The sequence below is a fragment of the Centroberyx gerrardi genome, chromosome 5, assembly GCF_048128805.1.
Source record: "Centroberyx gerrardi isolate f3 chromosome 5, fCenGer3.hap1.cur.20231027, whole genome shotgun sequence".
NCBI classification, from domain to species: domain Eukaryota; kingdom Metazoa; phylum Chordata; class Actinopteri; order Beryciformes; family Berycidae; genus Centroberyx; species Centroberyx gerrardi.
In genome coordinates, this window is record NC_136001.1 from 36,054,841 (window position 1) to 36,081,673 (window position 26,833).

Sequence of the window (26,833 nt, forward strand, 5' to 3'; positions counted from 1 at the left end):
CTCCCCGGCAGCCTCCGCCTCTCCTCCTCGGTCTGTCATCCGCTCCGCTGTTGTTGCAGCCATTTTACCGTGGAGCGTCGGCACAGCGGCGACCGGAGGATGCCGACACAGCACCATTAAAAGGTAACTACGGTTTTTATTTAACACTTTCCTTTGTATCGGCACCCTTCATGTTTCTCCGTTAACAAATATGTCGGTTAATGTGTGAGAACGGAGAGCCAGGCCGGCTGGCGGAGCTGAGCTAACGTTACCTCAACAACTAGTGCTGTTCAGACAGAGGAGAGATTGCTTGGAGAGTGTTTGGCGAGCAAAGCTTGTAGCTGGCAGTTCACAAGTCCGCCTGAAAAATGGCGACGTCTTTCACAAAAGGACTGGAAGTTGTAAATGTGGTTCTACATGGTGTTTATTGGCGTGTTTAAAGCTGAAGGGTGTTGGATTGTAATGGTTCATAGATTAGACTGAGACGGCGCGACCGTTGGGGGGGCGCTCGTGAGCTACAGAACGACGTAGCCTCGCACACGATTTTTAACTTGCACCTGATTGGTTGATGTGTATTTGTTAAGGTTGTATATGGAATTTTCAAATTGAATGATTCGTTTTTTAGGTTTCTTTGTTCCCGTTAATCCAGCTAGTATATCAAGCTACTGTGTGGTATTTTGAACAGCTTGTTATTTTGAAATGTGGTTGTTGAAAGCTCGAGAATTGTTACAAAAGTATTTTTCTCCTTTTCCATTAACTTCAAAATTATTTCAATTGCTGCATTGCTATTCAAACGTTTTTGTAAGTTATGATGCAGTTTTTACGTTCTTTTGAGGCAGAAACATTTTTCATTGCTAATATTATTACTCGATAAATAGGGTTGGAAACGCATTTGTATATAATAAATAACATTGTGCAAGGACTCCACACATCCATTTGAAAAATGGATGTTTTCTGACCTAGCTATACTGTACTTTCAGTAGGCCGTGTTATTTGTGTCAATCCAGCTGATGGAAAGGCACTTAATTTGCATTTTACTTTTTGCAACATTTCAAAAAATTTCAAAAGAAACATGGCCAACAGTAATTATAAAAATGCATCATTTGTTGCCTCAGCTGATTTTATTCAGTCCTTGATGTTTCACTGTGCTACATTCATGCTTGGCATAGCAGGCTAGCTTTGTAGCTGTCTAGCTATGTTAAACTGCTATTTAATGCAAATGTAAAGAAGAAGCCAACATTTGGAGTGGAAATCCAACAAAGATGCAACACCACTACCCTAAATATGATGGATGTAGGCTATTTCGGCAAGCTTCCTAAGAACTAGGTTTCGGTTTTCCAGTCAGGATGGACAGTTACTGAAATTCAGATGCTGGTAAATTTTGTTAAGAGTTAGAGTCCTCTACCAGCCATCATCAGGTGATCCGCCTCTAAAAACCTAGTTTCCTTGTAGAAAAGTGAAAATGGTGAATTTTGCACTGCAGGTTCGTTCCCTTCCTGTTCCTTTGCAAGCTAACGTAGAACTAACTGTTTAATGTTGCAATAAATAATCTTGCGAACCAAAACAGCAAATGGTGTAAATTTTAGATTTTCTTTTTCACACCAAGCTTATAATTGAACAGTTTAATCCAACGCATAGAAAAATAGAGTTGACTGGTAAAATAGTGAAAGCTGTTGTTACAGCTGTTTTCTGCAGCCATTTTAGGACGGCCATTTTGTGTTCCCCCCAGTCAGCTGAAGTTTGGCTGAAGTCAGCTGGAGATACAAAATGGCGAGAGAAGAAACATAAGCGTTACCATTAGTGGTAGGGATGGGACAATAACTGGTATGACTACTAAAAAACAATAACGATCATGACACCGCCCCTAATTTTTATTACTGTGACGATTACAGGTGACTTGTTGGGAGGCTGAATAATCAGACTGGCGATAAAGGTTTAAGTCTTGATAATAATCATCAAGATAATATTGTATCAAGATAATCTATGAATCTACATCAAGATATAGTATGAAACTTTCATATCAGCACATGCTTAATTAGTAGCTAGAAATCTAGGCTGTTTATTTTGCTGTCAGCGGACTGCAGTGACATTCAGTCTTCATGTTTACAAGGCGAAGAACACAGCAGGTAAAAAAAGTAATTGTTTAGTTGAGGATCACGGAACGCAGTTGATCTATAAGTCAGTGTTCACCTGATATGGGTTTTTGAAGCCGATATTGATCTTTTTTGCTGACATTCATTATCTGTAAATTTGACCATTTTCCTACTCCCCAAAAATACAAAACGTGACAAGTATTCAGTGTTTCCCACAGAATTTTATTCTCGGCAGGGTGGGAAGGCGGTTTCCCTAAATTTCCTTAAAAATATTGAGGCTACCTAAAAAATGTGCTTCCTCGTGTGGTTTGCTCTCGTTTTGTCCTTTGAGTGTTTTGTTGTTTTGCCACTGCACAAGGAAACACTGTGTGGAGGAAATGTGCTTAATTAATGACAAACTGACTAATGTAGAGCCTGACAACTTCCTGTAGGATCAATGGACACTTGTGGTTTGAGAAAATAAGATCACAAACAAGTGATCACTGTTCATTTTGAAGCAGCTAGGTAGCTTACTTTCGGTGGGCTACTTGTATTCTTTGTAACCTCGTGAAATGTTCTTAAAACATTTTACTGCTTTAAAAGCCAGGGCTAGAAAAACAATTCACAGAAATTGAAATGATTGTGTTGTTTTCTTCCCTGGCGTCAAACCGAGGTGAAAACACACCGCCAGGAAAAACACATTACAGCTAGTGTAGGCAATTTATTTTAGAAGCATTTTGGTTATATTTGTCGAAATTCTCTTAACATCCCTACAGCTATCAATAAATCAAATGCTCTGTGTCTGTCCCAGGCTGTAATCAGCTACTCCAAAATCTCAGGGCGCCCGAATCTTAACAACCAATCAGGACAGCTCTTCCACAAGGTGGCATCCCGCCTTTGCATGTCAATCACACACGCACAGAATAGTCCTGCTGGTCCTGCAAACTGCAGAGAGAAAACTAACATATGTACAGAAGAGATGAGGTGAAACAGCAGGAATCCAAACTGAATCCTGGGACTAGAATAAATGTTTTGTAAGAAGTCAGTTATTTTCCTCACAAAGACCTGTTCATCAGCAAGGAGCCACATTCAGCTCAGTCTGCTGTTAGGAGCTACTGTAACTGTTGCTTTGACACTGTGGGAGATAGCCTAATATATGTTTAAAAAATTGTTTTTTTTTTGGCCGGCGAATATTTCAGTAACAACTACACTGAGCTAGCAGAGCTGTGTTTTGTGTAAAAGGTTTGGAATTTATGAAGTTTGCTCAGACGCCGCTCTCTCTCTCTCTAATACAGAGTGAACCTCGCTCGACCAGCGTCCGTATCGCAATGTGTGTCTGTAACCGTACTGACTAATCTATGCGGACAAACATTATTTTTGCTGGAGAATGTTTTAGTTACAGCTAGATTGAACTGGTAGAGTTGTGTTTTGGTGAAAGATTTGAATTTATGAAGTTTGCCTCTCTCGTGCAGCCTGAGCCCCGGTTGGAGGGAGGAGCTACAGGAGGGAGGGAGGAGTTACAGGAGGGAGGGAGGAGTTACAGGAGGGAGGGAGGGAGGGAGGAGTTATAGGAGGGAGGGAGGAGTTACAGGAGGGAGGAGGGGTGTTTTTTGTTGTGTACATTCTAATTCTTGTTCATTTCTCCAAAGTTGCCTACCCTAACTACGGGACAAAATCCTTGTGAAATCTTCTGACATCACACTGGAATGATTTCTGTGGTCGGCCATCTGATGTATCAATAAGAGTAATAATAACAGTGAAGGGATGATCTACCAGGCCTGGAATTAAGTCGTTTTTAGGGCAAGGCCACTTTGTCCTTTGATAAATACAAATTTATTGGGGCATCGTGGCCAAAATGCACTCCAAGGCCAAAACCAGTGGTTATTAAAATCCTTTTTTCAGTCCTTTTTCCTCAACAAAATAAATATCCTAATAGAAAAATTAAGTGCTGCAGTGTGATACAGCACATTTGTAAGATGGCTCACACTGCAAAGTTAGTTACATGTCCAGTAACACATGATAACGTAAGTGTGACCCAGGTTATTTTCTGTAGCTACAATTTACCGATGTTCCCTAAACGCCTCATAAGCAGGCTACTGCTACTGATAGCGGTTTTGCTGCTCTCAACCCGGTTAATTTTGCTATATTCTTCATTACAGCGGCTAATTACCCGCTGTACATTTAAACTTACACTAGTTCTGCTCAAGCACTCACAGCTCTCTCCTTCTTTTAGCGACTTTCTCGCTAATCCCACAGTTGTTTACACGCTTTTCAGATCTGCTAGTTACTTAGCTTAGCAGTTAGCGATGGCTTCTCTCTCTCCCTCTCAGTTTAATTAATAATTAGCTGTTAATGTTTACGTTAACGTTACACATATATTTGCGGGAGTGGGAGAAATCACACGCTACTGTTGATGTCCGGCGTGATGACGGAGACTCTGGGAAACGTGAGTTTGTTTATTTGCTGCGTCGCATGTAGTTTTAAATGAGGAAATCCAAAACTTTCTTTTAAGGGCACAACAGCCAGTTCAAAACAGGGCATGCCAAACTGGCCGTGTGGATAGTTCATTTTAGAAGGGGCATTACGGCCACACTCCGGGGCGTCCAGGATACCATGTGATCAATAAAAGTTCAGTGACAACAAAGTCTGACTGTGCAGAACTCTGTTTATTTCTGAGACTCAAATCTTTCTAGCGATGCCATTGGCTGCTAGAATGTAAACAACAATTTAAAAATGTCATTGCAAAGTGACAATAATATAATTTGGATGGAGAGCTTGTGAAACTGTGATGGTCAAGAGTCTCATTAGTGATTACTACAGCAGAATAACATGGAGCTGATATCACCATTCATGTTCCTGACAGCAGAATAACATGGAGCTGATATCACCATTCATGTTCCTGACAGCAGAATAACATGGAGCTGATATCACCATTCATGTTCCTGACAGCAGAATAACATGGAGCTGATATCACCATTCATGTTCCTGACAGCAGAATAACATGGAGCTGATATCACCATTCATGTTCCTGACACAACATACGGATTGTTACATTTTTGTATTGTGATATATTGAATTTAGATATATATCGTCCCGTCCCTACTACTAAAACATTCTGTAGCTGTGGTGTTGGAGGAACCTCCATCATATTGTGGCTTTAGTTGTTGTTTGCTAATGTTGGTCAGCCATCTGAACAAACAACTCTCTCTGTTGATTTGTAATCCACTTAACTTCCCTCCCATCACTCTGAGCATATTTGTTGATGAGCTAAGCTAATGTTAGGTAAGGGGCTAGCTAGCTAGCTAACCCACTAAACCCAGGAAGTGAGCATAGTAAGCTGCTTTGCGTCAGGTTTGGTTCTTATTTAGCACATTTAGCTTCTCAGATATTAGTGGGAACAGAAAGTGAGAGGAAGGAGGGTCGTGCCTGGATAAAGACAGTTTACAGCTGTTTCACTTGTTTTCAGCTGTCTGCCTGTCTGTCTCTATACAGTGAGTGTCTGTCTGTGTTCACACCAGCCACGCCTTTCTAGATCCTTCTGTGTTTAATCGTAGTGAACTGGAAGAGAGAGTCTGGGCTTAAAGGGGCAGTAATTCAGGTTTTTATTGCTCCGTAGGACAAACGGACCATAATATTTCTGTGGGGATTGATAGGATTGTTGATCAATACCAATGACTCATCGATTACTTGGCCAGCTGCTGAGATTTCTGGCTTTCAAAACTGTGCAGACTCTCCCAGTCTGTCTTATGCAGCAGGAGATCAGTTCTGCTGCTGTTGCAGTTCCTGCGGCTCGGAGACAGAGGGCGATAGATGTCGCAGATCACTTCTTTTTTTACCTTTATTTAACCAGGTAAAGTCTCACTGAGATTTAAAACCTGGCCAAGACAGCAGCAATTAAACATACATAAAGTTACAGATAATACAGCAACAAAAATAACTTACAAAATAGAAACATAAATCTATATAATATCAAATCAAAATCAAATGTAATCAAATTTGGATTGGTGATAAAAGAACTAATAATTTCGACAGTCACAGCTCATAACGACACTGAAACACGAAGAGAGCAGCTACATTTAGCGAACCAGTTTCAGAGAGTTGTTTGGTGTTTTTTCAGTGCAAATGATTGAACAATTTAAAAAGCCTTTACCTGGTCCCACAACCCTTCCTAACTAGTGTATGTAGTTTCAGCTCCAGGCCACGCCCACTGGTTTAATGGCAGCCATGTTTTTTGTTTTTAGAGTATTTGTTGACAATAAGAAGGTGACAGCTGCTACAGAATCAGTTTGGTACACAGGTGTAAACTAGGGACGGGACAATATCCGGTATTATTATATATTGCGCTAAAAAACAATAGCGGTTATGACATTACGTCTAATTTTTATTACTGTGACAACCGCTGCTCTCGTCTGTCAGCATTGATGTTTTATTTTGGCCTCTAGTAAATTGCTATATTCATGTTGCTGACTGAGTTAAAGTGGATGCAGACCAGTAGCTCTTTAATTGAGTCTCATTTGACTTTATTTTAGATGCTGTTATAGTTTCATTTGTGTTGTTGAAGACTATCCTTACAAGTCTTCTTCTATAAGATAAACCAGCATTTTATAAATTTACGTTTTTTTTTTAGAAAAAAGTCTTGTCTTGTGATTGAGATTATAAATACATTTTTAAGTAATTGAAACATATTACAGTTTTTTAAGTTTTCATCTTTTTAATAATAATTAAGACAGGCAAAGGCAAGGCAAACTTAAATATATTTCATACACAAAGCAAATTCAATGTGCTTCACCTAAAACAAAAAATACATAATTTGTCAGGTAAAATGACATTCTCAACTTATAAAATGACATTAAAAATAAAGGAAGACAGTGTTTCCTCTAGGATTTTTTTTAGCAGCGGGGGAAAGAGTTTTGTTGGGTGGTGCACGCGCGTAGTACGCCAGCGGTCGGAGTGAATATCAATAGGTAATTAAAAAATATGAAATAAAGTAGGGATGCACCGATACTGGTATCGGTGCATCACTGCTTCACTCTGCTCTGCTTCACTCTGCTCTGCTTCACTCTGCTCTCCTGCTTCACTCTGCTCTCTCTCCTGCTTCACTCTGCTCTCCTGCTTCACTCTGCTCTCTCCTGCTTCACTCTGCCCTCTCTCCTGCTTCACTCTGCTCTCCTGCTTCACTCTGCTCTGCTTCACTCTGCCCTCTCTCCTGCTTCACTCTGCCCTCTCTCCTGCTTCACTCTGCTCTCCTGCTTCACTCTGCTCTGCTTCACTCTGCCCTCTCTCCTGCTTCACTCTGCTCTGCTTCACTCTGCCCTCTCTCCTGCTTCACTCTGCTCTCCTGCTTCACTCTGCTTCACTCTGCTCTCTCTCCTGCTTCACTCTGCTCTCCTGCTTCACTCTGCTCTCTCCTGCTTCACTCTGCTCTCTCCTGCTTCACTCTGCTCTCTCCTGCTTCACTCTGCTCTCCTGCTTCACTCTGCTCTGCTTCACTCTGCCCTCTCTCCTGCTTCACTCTGCCCTCTCTCCTGCTTCACTCTGCCCTCTCTCCTGCTTCACTCTGCCCTCTCTCCTGCTTCACTCTGCTCTGCTTCACTCTGCTCTGCTTCACTCTGCTCTCCTGCTTCACTCTGCTCTCTCCTGCTTCACTCTGCTCTCTCCTGCTTCACTCTGCTCTCCTGCTTCACTCTGCTCTCCTGCTTCACTCTGCTCTCTCTCCTGCTTCACTCTGCTCTCCTGCTTCACTCTGCTCTCTCCTGCTTCACTCTGCCCTCTCTCCTGCTTCACTCTGCTCTCTCCTGCTTCACTCTGCTCTCTCCTGCTTCACTCTGCTCTCCTGCTTCACTCTGCTCTCTCCTGCTTCACTCTGCTCTCCTGCTTCACTCTGCTCTCCTGCTTCACTCTGCTCTCTCCTGCTTCACTCTGCTCTCTCCTGCTTCACTCTGCTCTCCTGCTTCACTCTGCTCTCTCCTGCTTCACTCTGCTCTCTCCTGCTTCACTCTGCTCTCTCCTGCTTCACTCTGCTCTCTCTCCTGCTTCACTCTGCTCTCCTGCTTCACTCTGCTCTCTCCTGCTTCACTCTGCTCTCCTGCTTCACTCTGCTCTCTCCTGCTTCACTCTGCTCTCTCCTGCTTCACTCTGCTCTCTCCTGCTTCACTCTGCTCTCTCTCCTGCTTCACTCTGCTCTCCTGCTTCACTCTGCTCTCTCCTGCTTCACTCTGCTCTCTCTCCTTCACTCTGCTCTCTCTCCTGCTTCACTCTGCTCTCCTGCTTCACTCTGCTCTCTCTCCTGCTTCACTCTGCTCTCCTGCTTCACTCTGCTCTCTCTCCTGCTTCACTCTGCTCTCCTGCTTCACTCTGCCCTCTCTCCTGCTTCACTCTGCTCTCTCTCCTGCTTCACTCTGCTCTCTCCTGCTTCACTCTGCTCTCCTGCTTCACTCTGCCCTCTCTCCTGCTTCACTCTGCCCTCTCTCCTGCTTCACTCTGCTCTCTCTCCTGCTTCACTCTGCTCTCTCTCCTGCTTCACTCTGCTCTCCTGCTTCACTCTGCCCTCTCTCCTGCTTCACTCTGCTCTCTCCTGCTTCACTCTGCTCTCCTGCTTCACTCTGCTCTCCTGCTTCACTCTGCTCTCTCTCCTGCTTCACTCTGCTCTCTCCTGCTTCACTCTGCTCTCCTGCTTCACTCTGCTCTCCTGCTTCACTCTGCTCTCTCCTGCTTCACTCTGCTCTCCTGCTTCACTCTGCTCTCTCCTGCTTCACTCTGCTCTCCTGCTTCACTCTGCTCTCCTGCTTCACTCTGCTCTCCTGCTTCACTCTGCTCTCTCCTGCTTCACTCTGCTCTCCTGCTTCACTCTGCTCTCTCCTGCTTCACTCTGCTCTCTCCTGCTTCACTCTGCTCTCTCTCCTGCTTCACTCTGCTCTCTCTCCTGCTTCACTCTGCTCTCTCTCCTGCTTCACTCTGCTCTCCTGCTTCACTCTGCTCTCTCTCCTGCTTCACTCTGCTCTCCTGCTTCACTCTGCTCTCTCTCCTGCTTCACTCTGCTCTCTCCTGCTTCACTCTGCCCTCTCTCCTGCTTCACTCTGCTCTCTCTCCTGCTTCACTCTGCCCTCTCCTGCTTCACTCTGCTCTCTCCTGCTTCACTCTGCTCTCTCCTGCTTCACTCTGCCCTCTCTCCTGCTTCACTCTGCTCTCTCCTGCTTCACTCTGCTCTCCTGCTTCACTCTGCTCTCTCCTGCTTCACTCTGCTCTCCTGCTTCACTCTGCTCTCCTGCTTCACTCTGCTCTCTCCTGCTTCACTCTGCTCTCCTGCTTCACTCACCTCCACTACTCCTGCCTGTCTACTTGTCTAATAAAGTTACATTTGAGAATGAGTAACGTTAGATAATTCTCTCACATCACAAATATTTGACCACGCAACCAGTAAGAACATTAAAATATTGTAGTAGCTTCACTAACGTTACATATTTTAGAACCAGATCCCTTCAAAACTTCGGGGCAGAGCTAAGAACCCTGAGCCCCTCCCTAGCTAAAGTAACGTTACCTGACTATCTTCCTCATCGACATCAGGCATCTTTCTCTTCTTGGAGAAATATTTTAACAAACTCATCTGAAAATGCAATCAGGAATATTTTAATCCATTGCTTATATAAACATCATTGGCAATTATTTTACCGACGTTTACTGAAGTAAGGCTGCGTTCACACAGCGTTTTTTCCCCAACTGCCAGCGGCCTTTTCTCATCAAAAGTAATGGGAAGCGGCCGCAAGGCGCACAAAAGGCCGCCGCTCCCGAAAAGCGCTGCAGCGGCGTTTTTTTCGTCAGAGCGGAGCGCTTTCAAAAGTTGAGAAATGTTAAACTTTTCAGAAAAGCGCCGGGTGACGTGAACCGCTTTTTGCCAGCCGACCAATCGCGATGACGGAGACGCTGGCCGTTTCCCATAGCAACAACAAATATGGAGAAAGTGAAAGTGCCGGTGGAGAAATGGAACGTTGTAATAAGTGAATTTCCGTTACGGCAACAGCGATCATAAAGTCAGTATGGATTATACTGGACATGTGTTGGAAAAATCTGGTAAGCCTTTGCTTGTTGCACAACACTGTTCTGTCTGATAGAAGAGCTAACCAGCCGGTTAGTGAGCTAGCAGCCGCTCGGCTAACCAGCCGCTCGGCTAACCAGCCGGTTAGAGAGCTAGCAGCCGCTCGGCTAACCAGCCGGTTAGTGAGCTAGCAGCCGCTCGGCTAACCAGCCGCTCGGCTAACCAGCTGGTTAGTGAGCTAGCAGCTGCTCGGCTAACCAGCTGGTTAGTGAGCTAGCAGCCGCTCAGCTAACCTCAGGTGACGTTGCCATGATCCGCTTTTTATTTCTCCTCACAAAAAGCGCTCCAGGCAGCGCTTTTTCCACATCAAAAAACGCTGTGTGAACGCAGCCTTAATCTACCTTTCTCTCTCTTCTTTCTTTTTCTCTTCTTTCTCTCTCTCCCTCTCGCCTCGGCCGGGTGTCGCCACTTCCTGTATCCATCGTTTCAAATTAAAAGCCCTCTGCAGAGTTGTGTAATTGCGACTTCATGACATTTCATAAAATTCTGAAGCAGCTGCGGGAATAATTTTGCAGCGACGGGCCGCCGCTGCAAAATGTATATAACGGAAACTCTGGAAGATACATTTTGGTCAAGTTAATCGTACTATGACATTTTCACATTGACACAGGCCATCTAAACTAGACAAAACAGCCAGGGAATTATTTTTCTAAAAAAAATACAGATTCGTAGAAAAACCGTCATGGCCGACACCGGAGCTCCATGTGGCAGCAAACTGTGCTGCGTTTGCTAATGCTAGCATGTTAGCCCCATCTGCTAATCTACTAGATTCAAAACCACCAGGGTCTGCTTCATCAACAGTCACACCAGGGAGTTTGTGTTGTGTCTGCTGCGTTCACATTGTGTGCGAGTTACCATAAACTAGGGATGGGACTATATATATACCGATTTAAGAGGGGAAAAATTCACCAATTACCGATATGGCGGCCGATATAGTGAATTTTTGAGCTGGAATGAAAATAGACCTTTTCTATGTGGACTGTGCACCGATTTTGCACCGATATGACTATGCAAAGGTACTCAGAAGGCTGCTTTCTTAAACAAATAACTTTATTAAAGAATATTTAACATTATTATACATTATCAACCAATTCTAGAAATGAACACTGAGAAAATAAAGAATATTTCCTACTTTGTTGTGCTGTAGCCTACAGACAAAGTTAATACAGTTATGTCCAGTTATGAACGACATGGATCAAAGATTTGTGGCTGTGTTTTAGTTGTTAAAAATACATTCATCCTCATAATTATTTTGTATCTATATTTCATATACAGTGCCTGTTAGCAGGAGAACACTTTTCTTCTGTGATGTGATGTGATATACGATCGGGAGTCTGCACAGGGTGTTTTATTTTGAAAATTGACCGGATGCTCTATGCCGTTCCTGTGTCTGACTTCCTGCCCAGCTCGATCTGCTCTGTGCAGCTCGACGCCGTATTCTGCTATACACGTTCAGGGGAAACTTTCAACGGTGGAAAACCGTTATTTTAACTTTTGTAAATGCAACGACTGGAATTGTTCGGTACCGCCATGTCACTCATGCTTATCACATAGCCAGCTATAGTTTGTCAGTACAGTCAGCAACGTAGCAGATTGAAAGGCAGCGTTAACAGTTAAGCATCAGAGCAACTTTCTGCAGCTCGGCGGTAGAGTTGTCACGGTGGTGTCATTTTGACACCGGTGTCGTTTCCCTCCTCAACACCGGTCACACCGGTTATACCGCCTGTCGCCACTAGGGAGTCTAAGTTCCTACGTTTGTTCTGTAGAAACTAGCGGCGAACACAGAGACGACGGTCCGACCGAAACAAAGATGAAACAGAGAAAGCCTGGTGGAGCGTTGGGATGACTGGAGGTTTTCAGATCAGTTTCTGATTTAATTTATACTGTAGAGTCTGTTTCTTCTTCTGTTCTTCTGCCTCGCTGCCATGTTGACGCTCACAACAAACCAACACACACACATCTATCATCGATAATTCTGTCTGTTTTCTGATCGATCAGTGTGACCGCTGCCCAAATTGACAAAAAACAACTTAGTGCAGCAGGCGTTCCTGTTTCGTGCATATTTATTATAGTAAAAATAATCGTTAAAATATTTTTGTAATTTTTCTTTTAACATTTTCTTACACCTTTTCCGTGTCGTTGGCGATAGGGGAAACACTGCATGAGGTTTCTTCTTTAATTTTTAAATGTTAATAATATATAAATAAATGTATAGCCTAGGAATTATTATTTATTAATGTAGTAATTGCAGACAGCTGTAGGTTTGTGCAGGCTGATACGATAATCTAATAAAAGCTTTTTCCTGACAAGTCTGACAGCGATGAGAGGAGAAGCAGCCAGACAGGAAGTCAGCCATTCTGCCTTCAAAATAAAGCCTAAATGTCAGTTTTAGTAATTATTAAGTAATGTTGGTATAAATATATGATGTGAACAGAATTTTCATTTACCATAGTGTCCCCCTTAAATATATTAATTTATGGTAGAAACTTTGTAATAGTCAGAAAAATGGCAATGCATGTTCATCAATATGGGTTTTATTCTGAAATTTTAAAGATTTATTTTTTTAGGCATTTTATGCTTTATTGACAGAGATAGTGTGAGAGAGAGACAGGAAGAGGGGAGGACACGCAGCAAATGACCGCGGACCGGACTCAAACCCGGGTCGCCGCGGGAAGGACCGAGCCCTGTATGGTACACGCTCCACTCGGTGAGCCACAGGGGCACCCCTTATTCTGAAATTTTGACCAGAAAAGCATTATTTTTAAATTTCTGGCAGGACTGACAGCATGAAAATGTTGACATGCCGTCGTTTGTGAAAAAGAGAATTCTGCTAATTTTCTGTTCTATTATGACTATTGTCTTTTAGTTGATTGAGGATTGTTACAGTTTTTAGTGTACATTTTGATCGCATGAAGCACTCGTTCCTCTAATTGTTTTATAATAGACCAGTAGGCAGCATGAAGGAGTGTTAGTTGCGTTTTACTGGTGTCGCTACTGAATAATTGGTTTGTTCTTCCTGCACAGAAATCCTCTGTTTAGTTGATTTGTGTTTTCATTAAGGATCTCCATCACTGCTTCCCAGAGCTGTAACCAAGTCAGCTTTGCTCGAGTCCCAAGTCAGGCTCAAGTCTTGAGGCTCAAGTCAAATCAAGTTCCAAGTCTAAATGTAGATTTACAAAGCCAAGTCCAAGTCATTTATGAATCCAAGTCAAGTCTCAACTATTTTCTTCATGCATCAAGTCAAGTCTCAAGCAATTACAATTGAGACTCAAGTCTCAAAATCATTCTACTGAAATGGCCATCTGCTATTGGCTGATCTTTGGACCCAGGTGATGATGTCACCACCTGTTGTACTCTATAGAAGGTGACATCATTGCCTGCCATCACAGCTTTATAGCGTTGAAAATCATGATTATGTTAATACAGATAGACTATATTAAAACTATTGGTCAAAAAGTATAAGGTCGTATTAGGGTTGGGCGATAGAACGAATATATCGGCGATTGGCTGAGTCCATCGCCGGTTGATTTTTTTGGGCGATTTTTGTCATTTTATTTTGCTGATTTAATGGTCTAATTTAATGGTAAATAATTAAACTGTAAAGCGCAATTCAAAGCGTGTGCGAATAGGAACTGGCAGTTGGAATTGGGCGCCGTTATCCCCGTATTTAAACGACATCACGTCTCCACCCTCTCTATGACAGTTGCCTTTTCACTCCGCTTTCCAGAGTGGCGTTTAGTACAACCATAAACGTAAAGACATTTGATTTCCAACGTGATCCGAAGAACCAGTTATATATAACAAACATATATATATATATAAAATATATATACATATATATAACACACACGCCAGTGGCGACTGGAGCAGAGTATGAAGTTAGCAGTATAGCTGTGAATGTAGCAGTGCAATGTGTGTGTCGCTGCCCGATCTCACAGTGACAGTCAACTTCTAGCCCGTGATGCTAATTTTTCAATGTTCAGCTCAGATCGGGCAGCGACAAACCCATTTCAGATCCAGTTTATAAGTCGCTAACACTTTAGCATAATCAAATGGGATTTGGCACTAATTAGCGTTGCAGCTAGCGGACTTTTAGATCGCTAACGTTTTTAGCATAAGTCAATGGAGTTGAACATAGCGAAAATTAGCATCACGGCTAGCGGACATTTTCTCTAGTTAGCTAACGTTACTTACTAGAAGTTGACTCTGTCGCTGTGAGATTGTGCGCGACTCACATCTGCGGTTGACTCAGATCGGGCAGCGACAGTGTGTACAGTTTAGTTTTTGATTAAAGTGAAGGGGGTTATCCCCGAAGTTAGCGACAGTGGCTAACCTGACCAAGCTCACTTAAGGTGGACTGACCTTTAAGGTGGACCAGCCATTCTCATTGTAGTGACAATCTCAGCTGCTCTGACACCCGGCGAATATATCGGCAATCGCCGGTTGTTGGGCTGACGGTGGCCGGTAGGAAAATTTTGACATATCACCCAACCCTAGGTCGTATGAACAAGACTGAACAGCCAATGATAATGAAATGGAAGATGTAGTAAGAGCTGAGCACCTTCTAGAAGACAAGTTAGTTTGTCAGTGTTTCTATCAGATTTGGCCGAAACACACAGGATGTTACTGTGGAGTTTGATCTTTATAATGGTGAAGCAGATTCAGTATTCTGGAGTTTCAGGCACTTCGGGTGTAAATGTGGGTCAAAGGTCTCACATGAAGTCAGCATATAGGAATGTTGCTTAGTGTAGGTATTGTTACAGTTCTTCCTCAGCAACAGTCCAGGCGGTGTGTTGTTTTGTCAAGACTAGTGCTGAAACGATTAATAATAATAATGATAACTTTATTTATATAGCACTTTATCAAAACAGAGTTACAAAGTGCTTCACAGCAGTAAAAGAAAGTAACTAGAAGGGCACTCGGAGAGCGCAGACCTCCGCCAAGGTTCGTGCTATTATTGCTTGTTCGTGAGTCGGATCCGAATCCGCTCCAAAATGTAATGGGTTCTTCCTCGGCCCATGCTACACCCTTCCACCAAGTTTCATGAAAATCGGACCAGTAGTTTTTCCGTAATCCTGCTAACAGACAAACAGACAGACAAACAAACGGCACCGAAAACATAACCTCCTTGGCGGAGGTAATGATAATCCATTAATCATTTAATCATTTATCAGTAAAAACATGTTCTGGTTCCAGCTTGGAACCATTTGGATGGATTTGGATTTTCTGCTTTTCTGTTTCATCTCATTATTAAATGAATCCTTTGTGTTTTCTGGCTGCTGGTCAGACTGAGAAAGAAACCTGAAGAATCACGTTGGACTCTGAACTGAGATGGACATTTGTCTTTATTTTTGACATTTTACAGATTAAATAATTGATCCATTAATCAAAAAAATGAAATGAGAAATGAAAATAATTGTTCGTTGCAGGCCTAAAGGCGACATCACCGTCACTATAAAGCATTAAGGGAAACCCTGCTTGTCTTGCATCAGGCTACATTTTAAATGACCAAATATTCACATAGTTTGAATCTAAAATAGGAAAGAAAATGTCTACTGGTCCATCACCGGTGGAAATTCCCTTTTGTTTTTTTGTGCCGATCCCCAATGTGTTTATTCAGTCGCTCCAACCCTGTAACTAATCATCATATATGACTTTAATTTTGAAATGGGAAGCATCAACACATCTTGCTTCGTTTAATTTCACAAAAATCCATTCAGTAATATTTACATGAACGACAAAATCAGTTAACGAACTACACTACCCAGCATGCTTTTAGCTAGCTGGAATGTTCCATCTCCTGCAAAGGGAACAAGTCTGTTGTGGAAGTTTCTGCACCTAAAATAACAGAAACAAATCGTCTAAAAGTAGGGGTCAACCGATTGTCAGCCTGTCTGATATGATTGCCAATAAAATAAGTAGGAGCTCCCTGCACTTTATTTTTCAAAACATAATGTTGAAGTGTTCTGTTTTCTAGTATTTCATGAAACATATGTTTAAAGGCATTTAAAGGAAGTTTTGTGTTGGAGTTTGTGCTAATTTGTCAATTTTGACACTAACATTTTCTTTTTTACTGCAAATGTAGGCTATATCAGCCCCAAATATTGGTTATCGGTCTCCTTGATAACTAATTATCGGTAAAAAAAAAACATATCGGTCAACGCCTATCTAAAAGCTTATGTTGTGTGTAGAGAGAGAGATGAATCAACTCGTTTCTTTGTTTAGTTGCAGAAGACAGACTCGATGGAAAATAATGTTCATAACTGAGCTGCTAGTCAACAGAAGACTTCAGCCTGTAGAGTGACAGCGTTTGGTGAATTTTGGAAAACATTCGCTGTAGTGTAACACAGTTGTGAGAGAGTGCTGTACAGTCATGGTGAATCATGGCCAACCTGAAGGTCTGGCTTTCACAAGAGCGACTCTCTAGTGTACTGTAGTCTGTTGAAAACCACTCTCTCTGGGTTGCCAGGTCTGCCGGTGTCGGCCTGTTTCTACAGCCGGACTGTTCACTGAGTCTGTATCTGGCCGAGGTTTTCCTGTTTAGGGTCAGTCACACTGGTCAGGTAATCTGCCGGTGTGTACTGTCTGTATAGGGCCGAATATCTTTCTAATTTACTTTGGGATTTAATTAATTTGTTCCAATATGTTTCAGATTTTTCTTGATTTTCTTGTTTGGTTATAATTTGGTTGGGCTGAATTAACTGATGTCTGTCCTGGGGCAGAGCAGTGAGCCCCCCCTGTCTCTCTCTCTGTCTCTATGTCTCTGTCTGTCTCTCTCTCTGTCTCTTTGTCTCTGTTTCTCTCTCTGTCTCTCTGTCTCTGTTTCTCTCTCTGTCTCTCTTTGTCTCTCTTTGTCTCTCTCTCTGTGTCTCTCTCTCTCTCTGTCTCTCTCTTTGTCTCTCTCTGTCTCTGTTTCTCTCTCTCTCTGTTTCTCTCTCTCTCTCTGTCTCTCTCTTTGTCTCTCTCTCTGCCGCTCTCTCTCTGTCTCTGTTTCTCTCTCTCTCTCTGTCTCTCTCTCTGTCTCTTTCTTTCTCTCTCTGTCTCTGTTTCTCTGTCTCTCTGTCTCTGTCTTTGTCTCTCTCTGCCGCTCTCTCTCTGTCTCTGTCTGTCTCTCTCTGTCACTCTGTCTCTTTCTTTCTCTCTCTCTCTGTCTCTCACTGTCTGTCTCTCTCTCTCTCTCTCTGTCTCTTTCTTTCTCTCTCTGTCTCTCTCTCTCTCTCTCTCTGTCTCTCTCTAGAAAATCAAAAGCAAATACTTTTTGTTTTGTTCCACTGGCTGGTAAATCACAAAAATCCACCAGTCATTTTAAGCAGTGAAATGAAAAATGACTTCTCACCTTGTTATCTAATTCTTCCTATCATTATTTACCTCTTTAACAATAAATGCTCCAAAATTATTTTTTTCTCGGGACGTCCCAGTGTCTCAGTGCATGTAACTGTGACGTCTTGGGTTTGAATCCGGCCCGGGACCTGCTGCGTGTCGTCACTCTCTCTCTCCCATCCTTCCTGTCTCTTTTCACTGTAAAACTGTCCAATAAAGGCAGGCAGAGCGGGCCGACCAATCAGAAGAGACTCTGGGCGGCGACTCGCTCACTGCAGCGTTTGTTTGGAGTGTTTCCTCCAAAACAGAGCGGAGGTTTGAAAGCCAGAAATCTCAACAGCTGGCCAAGTAATTGAATCAAAACCAATCAAACCAAACCGAACCAGTCTGTAGTTTTATCTAACATGACGGACCTGTCTGTCTCTTCTTCTGTGGTGTTCATACCAGTTAAGAACACATGAAGAAACAGCTGAATATCTCAGTCCAGACTTCAGTTTGTTCTGTTAGGCTTTCCGAGCATGAGGAACCAGTCTGATGTCCTGGTGGAAACAGAGCTGAAACTCCTGTTTTACTAAAACATGTCTGTGCTGCTGCTGAGCTGCCTGTCTGCTGACTGACTGACTGACTGACTGACTGTCTGTCTGACTGACTGTCTGTCTGCTGACTGACTGTCTGTCTGACTGACTGTCTGTCTGTCTGACTGACTGCCTGTCTGCTGACTGACTGTCTGTCTGACTGACTGACTGTCTGTCTGCTGACTGACTGACTGACTGACTGACTGTCTGTCTGACTGACTGTCTGTCTGACTGACTGCCTGTCTGCTGACTGTCTGTCTGACTGACTGACTGTCTGTCTGTCTGACTGACTGACTGTCTGTCTGTCTGACTGACTGACTGACTGACTGACTGTCTGACTGACTGACTGACTGACTGACTGTCTGACTGACTGACTGACTGACTGACTGACTGACTGACTGTCTGACTGACTGACTGACTGACTGTCTGACTGACTGACTGACTGTCTGTCTGACTGACTGACTGACTGTCTGTCTGTCTGACTGACTGACTGACTGTCTGTCTGACTGACTGACTGACTGACTGACTGACTGACTGACTGACTGTCTGACTGACTGACTGACTGACTGACTGACTGACTGACTGACTGACTGACTGTCTGACTGACTGACTGTCTGTCTGACTGACTGTCTGCTGACTGACTGTCTGACTGACTGACTGTCTGTCTGACTGCCTGTCTGCTGACTGACTGTCTGACTGACTGACTGACTGTCTGTCTGACTGACTGTCTGTCTGACTGACTGCCTGTCTGCTGACTGACTGACTGTCTGACTGACTGACTGACTGACTGTCTGACTGTCTGTCTGTCTGACTGACTGACTGACTGACTGACTGACTGACTGACTGTCTGTCTGTCTGTCTGTCTGTCTGACTGACTGACTGACTGACTGACTGACTGACTCACTCTGTTGCCCCATACACAAATACAGACAGCTTCTGACACTGGCTGCACTCTGGTAGGTAGTTAGTTAGTCAGTTATTCAGTTAATTAGTTAGTCGGTTATCCAGTTAATTAGTTAGTAATGGTGTTCATGTTAACTAAGGTATTAATTTATACATTATTTAATAGTCATCTTTATAAACTATTAAATAATGTGTAAATTAATACCTTAGTTAACATGAACACCATTAGTAAATTATTACCAGACACATTAGTTAGCTGTTAATTAAGGGTTAGTTAATGCTTATTAAGCATTAACTAACCCTTACTGTAAAATGTTACCAATTAATTAGTCAGTCAGTTAGTCAGTTAATTAGTCAGTTAGCTGGTTAGCTGGTTGGTTGGTTGGTTGGTTGGTTAGTTGTGTAAATGTGACAGAATATAGTTATGAATCTCAGGTCATGTTTGATGTTCTCCATGGTAACGAGATTTCATACCAAAATGATCACTGCTGCAGAAGCGGCTCATGACGACGTCTCGAACGTAAACAGTGGGCGGGGCTTGAGTGTCTGCTGGAGCTTCATGCTAACTGTACAATATATTTCCCCAGTTTGGGCAACAGAGGGAAACGACCGCCAGATCAGACCTGGGCCCATATGAAAAGCTCATGGTGCGATTATAATTATCTCAATATACAGTATTATCTCAATAATTAGTAATAAGAAGAAAACTTTAAAAACGCTACTGTAATATGCTTCAGTTCCTAAGATATCAATCACAAGACATTTCTCTTTTTTACACTCATTTTAATGTAAGATTGTAGAACGTGTAATATTTATGTAAAATATTGAGTTTTTTTCTCAAAAAACGAAATTATAAAATGTTGCTTTAAGCTGTGTTCACACACAGCGTTTTTTCCCAACTGCCAGCACCTTTTTTTCATGAAAAGTAACGGGAAGCAGCGCATGTCGCACAAGGCCGCTCCAGACAAAGCGCTGCGCCCGGTGTTTTTTTTTGAGCGGAGCGTTCAGAGGTTGAAAAGTGTTCAACTTCTCAGAAAAGCGCCGGGTGACGTGAACCGCTTTTTTTCTCAGCCGACCAATCGCGATGAAGGAGAGGCCGGCCGTTGCCCATAACAACAACAACAGAGACGGAGAAAGTGAAAGTGCCGGTGGAGAAACCGGTCGTTGTAATAAGTGAATTTCCGTTACAGCAGCACCGATCTAAAGGCAGTATGGATCATACTGGATGTGTATTGGGAATATCTGGCAGCCTTTGCTTGTTGCAGCACTGTGTTGTCTGATAGGAGAGAGAAGCAGCTGGTCAGTGAGCTGCAGCTGGTCAGCTGACGTCACACGACGTTATCACCCTGCGCTTCTTCTCCTCCTTTTTCCACACAAAAAATCTGTGTAAACGCAGCCTTAGCTTATAGAAACTGTAAGGAGAGTTTTAAACAACACATAAAAATCCAATTAACAGCATATAAAACTAGAAGGGCACTCGGAGAGCGCAGACCTCCGCCAAGGTTCGTGCTATTATTGCTTGTTCGTGAGTCGAATCCGGATCCGCTCCAAAATTTAATGGGTTCTTCCTTGGCCCATGCTACACCCTTCCACCAAGTTTCATGAAAATCGGGCCGGTAGTTTTTCCGTAATCCTGCTAACAGACAAACAAACAGACAAACAAACAAACGGCACTGAAAACATAACCTCCTTGGCGGAGGTAAAAAAGTCAAATGAGTCTCAATAAAGTTAGAAAAAGCTTCAGTCCGCCGTGTTTCAGCGATCTGCTGTCAGGCAGCAGCTTTGATAAAACAACACAACATTCAGCTTTGTTAAAAATACATAAATCAGAAATTATTTCTTGTAGATTTTTGACCAGCCTGGTGCAGACTGACTGGATGTGTCGTAATTTGCATATATTTGTGTTGATATTTAGCAGCAGCCTGACGCCCGGCTTCCAAACCGCCAGGTTGACCTGGAGCTGCTTTCTGACAGAAGTGTCCCATAAGGCATTGCTTCCCTGTCCCACTGGCCCCGGTTGCCATGGTAGCTAACGAGGCTCATTAAGATCAGAGGCAAACAGGCGCAGCTGCGGAGCGCTGGACTCAAAACGGTCGAGGCTTTTACTGTGAAAGTCTGTCGGGACAGTTGAGTTTCACTGCAGCTTGTTTATATCTGCTGTGTTTTTATCTCCTGATTCATCAACCTGTTAAAAAGCTCTAGCCAGTGTTCACAGTAGGGTTGGGCGATATGTCAAAATTTTCCTACCAGCCACCGTCAGCCCAACAACCAGCCGCCGGGTGTCAGAGCGGCTGAGATTGTCACTACAATGAGAATAGCTGGTCCACCTTAAAGGTCAGTCCACCTTAAGTGAGCCTGCGAAAATTAGCATCACAGGCTAGAAGTTGACTGTCGCTGTGAGATCGGGCAGCGACACACACATTGCACTGCTAACGTTACATTCACAGCTACACTGCTAACTTCATACACTGCTCCGGTCGCCACCGGCGTGTGTGTGACGGTGAGGTCACACACACACACACGCATATATTTATGTTATATATAACTGGTTCTTCAGATCACGTCGGAAATCAAGTGTGTTTACGTTTATGGTTGTACTAAACGCCACTCTGGAAGGCGGGCCTTTCGGTCCGGATCCTTTTTTGTTTCGCCTGTGGTGAAAATGAATAGTCAATCATCCTGTTCATAAAATGGGTGAAATAATGTCAGTAGAAATGAGATATGATGAAATTATTACATATTATAACACGTTACTGAATTTTTAAAAACACATTTTCTAACAACCATGGTGTGGATGTTGTGTTCTCATGAAATGCTGAATGCTAAACTGTCTGGTGAGAGATTTCTTCTTTTTTCATCAGAACCAGTCTATGGGGAAATAAATATTCTTTTATTAATTCCTGACAAACTTTTTGTAGATCCTGTGGTTTTCAACAGACTACAGTACACTAGGGCTGGGCAATATATCGATATTATATCGATATCGTGATAAGAGACTAGATATCGTCTTAGATTTTGGATATCGTGATATGGCATAAGTGTTGTCTTTTCCTGGTTTTAAAGGCTGCATTACAGTAAAGTGATGTAATTTCTGAACTTACCAGACTGTTCTAGCTGTTCTATTATTTGCCTTTACCCACTTAGTCATTATATCCACATTACTGATGATTATTTATCAAAAATCTCATTGTGTAAATATTTTGTGAAAGCACCAATAGTCATCCCTACAATATTGTCACAATATCGATATTGAGGTATTTGGTCAAAAATATTGTGATATTTGATTTTGTCCATATCGCCAGCCCTACAGTACACTCTGTTATTCCCCGGTCACTGATGTCAACAACCTATTCCAAAAACTAATAAAAAGCTTTACTACAAGGCACAGATAACTGATCCCTTTTCATTTCAACAAATTCACTTTGACTATAGAAAGCCTCACTTGTTACTCCGTTCTATTTTTGCCTTCTTCCTGTTTACCTTCTCACCACTAAAGCAGAGATAGATAAGTGTCTGATAGGTGTAAAGCACATCCACAGACACACACTGAAGACAATCCTATGATTTCAGATTGCTGTGAGGAAGTGACCGAGAATGTTGTTGAGGAAAACAAATCATCTTGGATTTATTTTCAGTGCTGGTGTGTTTGTTCCTCACTCTCCTGCAGACTTGGTGGAACGCCACAGGAGGAAATGGAATGTTTAAAGCCATTTTTCTTACTTTTTACTTTTAGACACATAACAGATTAAAACACTCAAAATCAAAATATCACAAATTGTCAAAATTTCACCATGTGAAGGGTTTTTGCAGGTCACCACACTTACAGTATATCACTACAATGCAGAGGGCAGCACAGCACACTGGCTTCACTCGGTCTGTAGTGTTGTTTGCAGTTGGTATCTGTTTTGGTTTAATATACCACTTTTACCATTTTCTAATTCTCAGGAATATTTCATTGGGTTCAGTCACTGCCTACCTATTATACTCTCTCCTCCTCCGTCTTACTGTCGACGTCTTGGTAAAATAAATTTCATTAAATAATTAGATTAAATAGATACAATTTTAATAGCTCGCAGCAACAAATAAGAATAGGATACAGTACAGAGAAATAAAATAAAATACAAATATAGCAAATGGGGGTATTAAACGTGGTGGAATTGTTTGTGTGTGTGTGTATACATATATATACATACTGTATGTATATAAATAAATATATATATATATACACATACATACATACATACATACATACAGTGAAACAATATGAATTGCAGAAACTTGAGGGTGCAAACAGAAGTAGAACAAACCGAGACAAAGAAAGAAAAAGAAAAAAAGAATGAAAATGTCCAGTATGAAAATGTGAGAAAGTGTATTTATGAAGCGGTGGTAATCTGTCCGTCTCAGTGGCAGGAGCTTCTTCTTTGTTGTTTCTTTCTGATTCCGTTTAACCGACCACTTCCTGTGTTTTCGCCGGCAGGACTAGCGACATGGCTGACGCGGCGAGAGGTCCCGTTGTCAGACGGCCATCGGCCTTCGCCACCGAGGAGCGGCGGGCGGTTCACTCCTGGTCGCGGATCTCGTCGGCGGGGCACAGCGTCCTGCTGGAGGCGCTGCAGATCCTCAGCCCCATGTCCTGCGACCTGTCCGACACCGAGGAGCTGGTCAGCTTCCTGCAGGAGCTGAGCGAGGAGGGCCACAGGCCCACGGTGCTGCGCAGCAAGGACGTTTACGGCTACCGCTCCTGCATGAGCCGACCGCTGACCGAGGACATGCTGAAGCCGCCGGAGAAAACCTCGAGACCCACCGCCAAGAGGAGGGGGAGGAGGCCGCTGGCCAAGAAGAGGGAGGTGCACCCGTCCTGGAACACCTCCGAGAGGAGCGGCCCCCGGATTCAGGGGGTCCGCCCCCCCGAGCTGCTGGTGGACCATCGCGCCGTCGTCTGCAGCAGGACGCCCGTCCGGACCGAGGCGTCGCGGGCGCTGCAGGTGCTGCCGTGTCTCAGACTGACCAACATCGAAGGCGTGTCTGGCTGCCACACCGCCCGGCTGCAGATCCACACCACCTGGGACTCCTCCGTAGAGCCGCCCCCCGCTGTCTTTTCACAACAGCAGCACCCTCCAACGCTTTCAGGAATACCGTCTCAGCCTTCTCAGAACGGCGGGGGGGCGCCCACCACAGCCGTGGCCTTGTTCAGCCAGAAGAGCCTGTCCTGCCCCGTCCGCCTGGACGGCGCCCTCATCGGAGACTCTGCGCCCGTCTTCTATTCGAACGGCCGGGCGTTCCCACAGACTCACACCGAACTGACCAGCAACGGCTGGAGGGGCAACGGGGTCCACCCGCCCCGCCGAGGCCCCAAGGACGCCGAGCGACCGCCGAGCGATCCGACCGGACAGAGGAACGGCTGGAAGGACAAGAACGGTCTCAGGTGGAAGGTTATCAAGGTGGACGACTCGCGCTCGGTGGCCGAGGCTCGCAGGAAAGCCCAGAAGATCCTGCAGGTCAACCTGTCCCCCGTCATCCAGATCCAACCCTTCATGTTCAGAGACTTCAGACACCACAACAAGTGACCATGCTCCCCTCCTTTAGCACATGTCAGTGTTTTACATCCGTAAGCCACTTCCTGGATCGGCCCAGCGCTCACAGCAGAAGTCATAAGTGTTTTTGTCATGCGGGTCGTACTGGAACCAGCCTCTGTCTGGCCGAAGTTTAACAGTGAAGAGAGATATTTTGGTTCTTGGTTAAGGCGGTAGGAAGTGAAAGGGATTGGAGGCTCTGAGGTAAGGTGATGCTTTTCCTAGCAGGCTGGGAAATGACCATCAGCCAGATGCTGGTAGATTCTGACTGTCTGGTAAGTTAGCCAAACCACCAGACACCAACCATCATCTGAAGGTCCTTTCTGTTCTTAACATCAAGTCGTCTGGTGGCTTGTGAATGTTGCTGATGAATCTTGGGATGCACCGGCCGTCACAGCTGGTGGAAAAAAGCTAATCTCCTTTTCATTCCCAAACCACTTTGTCAGGTTTCCACCAGTCTGCTCTGTTTTAGCTAGCAGCGCTAAACTGATGCTTGTGGGAAGCACCGGGCGTGGCTCCTGCTGCTGTTTGGACACTATTGAAAACCTGTTCAAAGCATAGTGCTCTTCTGCTAAAAGATTAAAAAATGTTAACATGCAGTGCTCTAAAACAGCCTCCCTTCCTTTGTGGAGAAATGAGGAGAAGCGGAGGGAAGAGAGGATCCTGGTGGAAACCCAGACAAACCGGTTTCCAGATGAACCGGCTGTGGTCAGTCCTTTCTTGGGTTTTATGGCCAAAAAGAAAAAAAATAAGTTTGTTTTGAGGAACAAAAAAAAAGCTAAAAGTTTCAGTTTGTCTTCCTTCTTTGTATTTTCTCTGCATTTCCACTGGAGATCAGAAAGGGTTAGCCTCTGGGATAGAACACAGCACAGGACGGGCAGCGCTGCAGCAGGGAATCGAACCCGCAGCGCACAGAGATCCGTACAAGGCCGAGTCGGCCGAACGACTCCGCCTTCACAAAGTGTTCCTTTATTTTAGTTTGTCCACACGGAGACGACGGAGCGTCTGGTTTTAGAGCAGCTTGACTGTTGGGAAAGTTTGATGTCTTACAGTGAGAACTTCCTCAGTCCGGTTCAGTATCCAGCATGGCGTTCAGTCTGAGGCGTTTCCTCCGGTTAAGAAACATCACAGCATGGCGTCAGGGAGGGAAACGCCCAGCAGCCTCATGCTGCTGAAGGTTTGTTGGTGTCTGGGATGTTGGTTTACTCTGCAGTAGCCAACCATCAATTGGAGTCCTGGTCTAAAAACTCTAATTGGCTGGTAAAATAAAAACCGTGGCTGGTGCACCACAGGCCGTTTGTTTCCTGCCCAGTTTGCAGCATCGGCTGAAGTTTTAGTTCCAGCAGAACGCTGCGGTTCCCCCTCGTTCGGCTCTCGTTTCCGTCGACTGCTGGTTCTCCGGGAGATTTGCCCAACATAGCTAATTGACTTTTCTGTCTCCTCTGTTTCTCGGCTGTTGATCGAACAATTACAGCTCAACTTAAAAACCTGTGACGCTGATTCTGAAAAGCACTTTGAGACAGTTTGACAGTGATTTATTGTAGCCTGTTTCTGAACACGGAAGTCTTTAATATTTTCTTATTTTCTGCCATTAAGTAGAATATCAGTTTTAAATTATCTTAAAACTTTTGGTTTTGTGTCATGAAGCAATTTCTGAGGTGGACTTGTTTTCCTACAGGTGCTAACTTTGCAGTGTTGGTGCTGACTTTAAATTGGCACAAGAATGTCATCATTTTTTCTTCTTTTTAGTTCATATTGGAATAGTTTGTTCCCAGCAGTTGAAAGCGGACTGATAGCGCTGCTGCCCCCTGCAGGTTGGGATGAGCGTGCCAAACTGCCTTGTGTGCTTTCCAAACGTTCCTTTTCTCCGCGGTGAGGAACCACAGTTACCGTTTGTCAGAAATTCCTGTGTATTTTTGCTAAAATTGTTGTGTTGAGATATTTGGGCAAAACCGCATTCCAAGAAAAAAAAACAGAAAACAGGTCTTTTAATAGAATACGTCACCATTCAAGTTTCCGGTGCACTGGTGAAAGTATTTGGACAGTCGGCTAACTTCACAGCCAGATCTTCAGCTCTAAGCTAGAACTACCGAGTCAGGAACCAAAGTTGGTCTTGTATTTCAGAATCAAAAATAATTTAACAAAACATCCCAGGTTCATATTTCATTCCACATCTTGGTCTGTTCTCACCTGCCTACAATCCCTTTTCTAGTTTTTCTTTCTGTTAGTCTGTTTGTGCAACACTTGTATAATATTGTATTTCCTACATGATCTTTCAAAAAAAAATTTTTGCTCAATAAAACTGATCTGAAAAATGAA

At 43.6% G+C, this 26,833-nt stretch overlaps 1 protein-coding gene across 1 annotated transcript; it reads left to right on the top strand.

Moving 5' to 3' along the window:
• The first annotated feature begins 69 nt into the window (after window positions 1-69).
• On the top strand, window positions 70-26,833 carry ccdc71 (coiled-coil domain containing 71). The gene is made up of 2 exons (XM_071925195.2): window positions 70-123; window positions 23,419-26,833. Exon 2 carries the CDS (start codon window positions 23,429-23,431, stop codon window positions 24,506-24,508), a length of 1,080 nt encoding a protein of 359 aa, XP_071781296.1. The 5' UTR covers window positions 70-123; window positions 23,419-23,428; the 3' UTR covers window positions 24,509-26,833.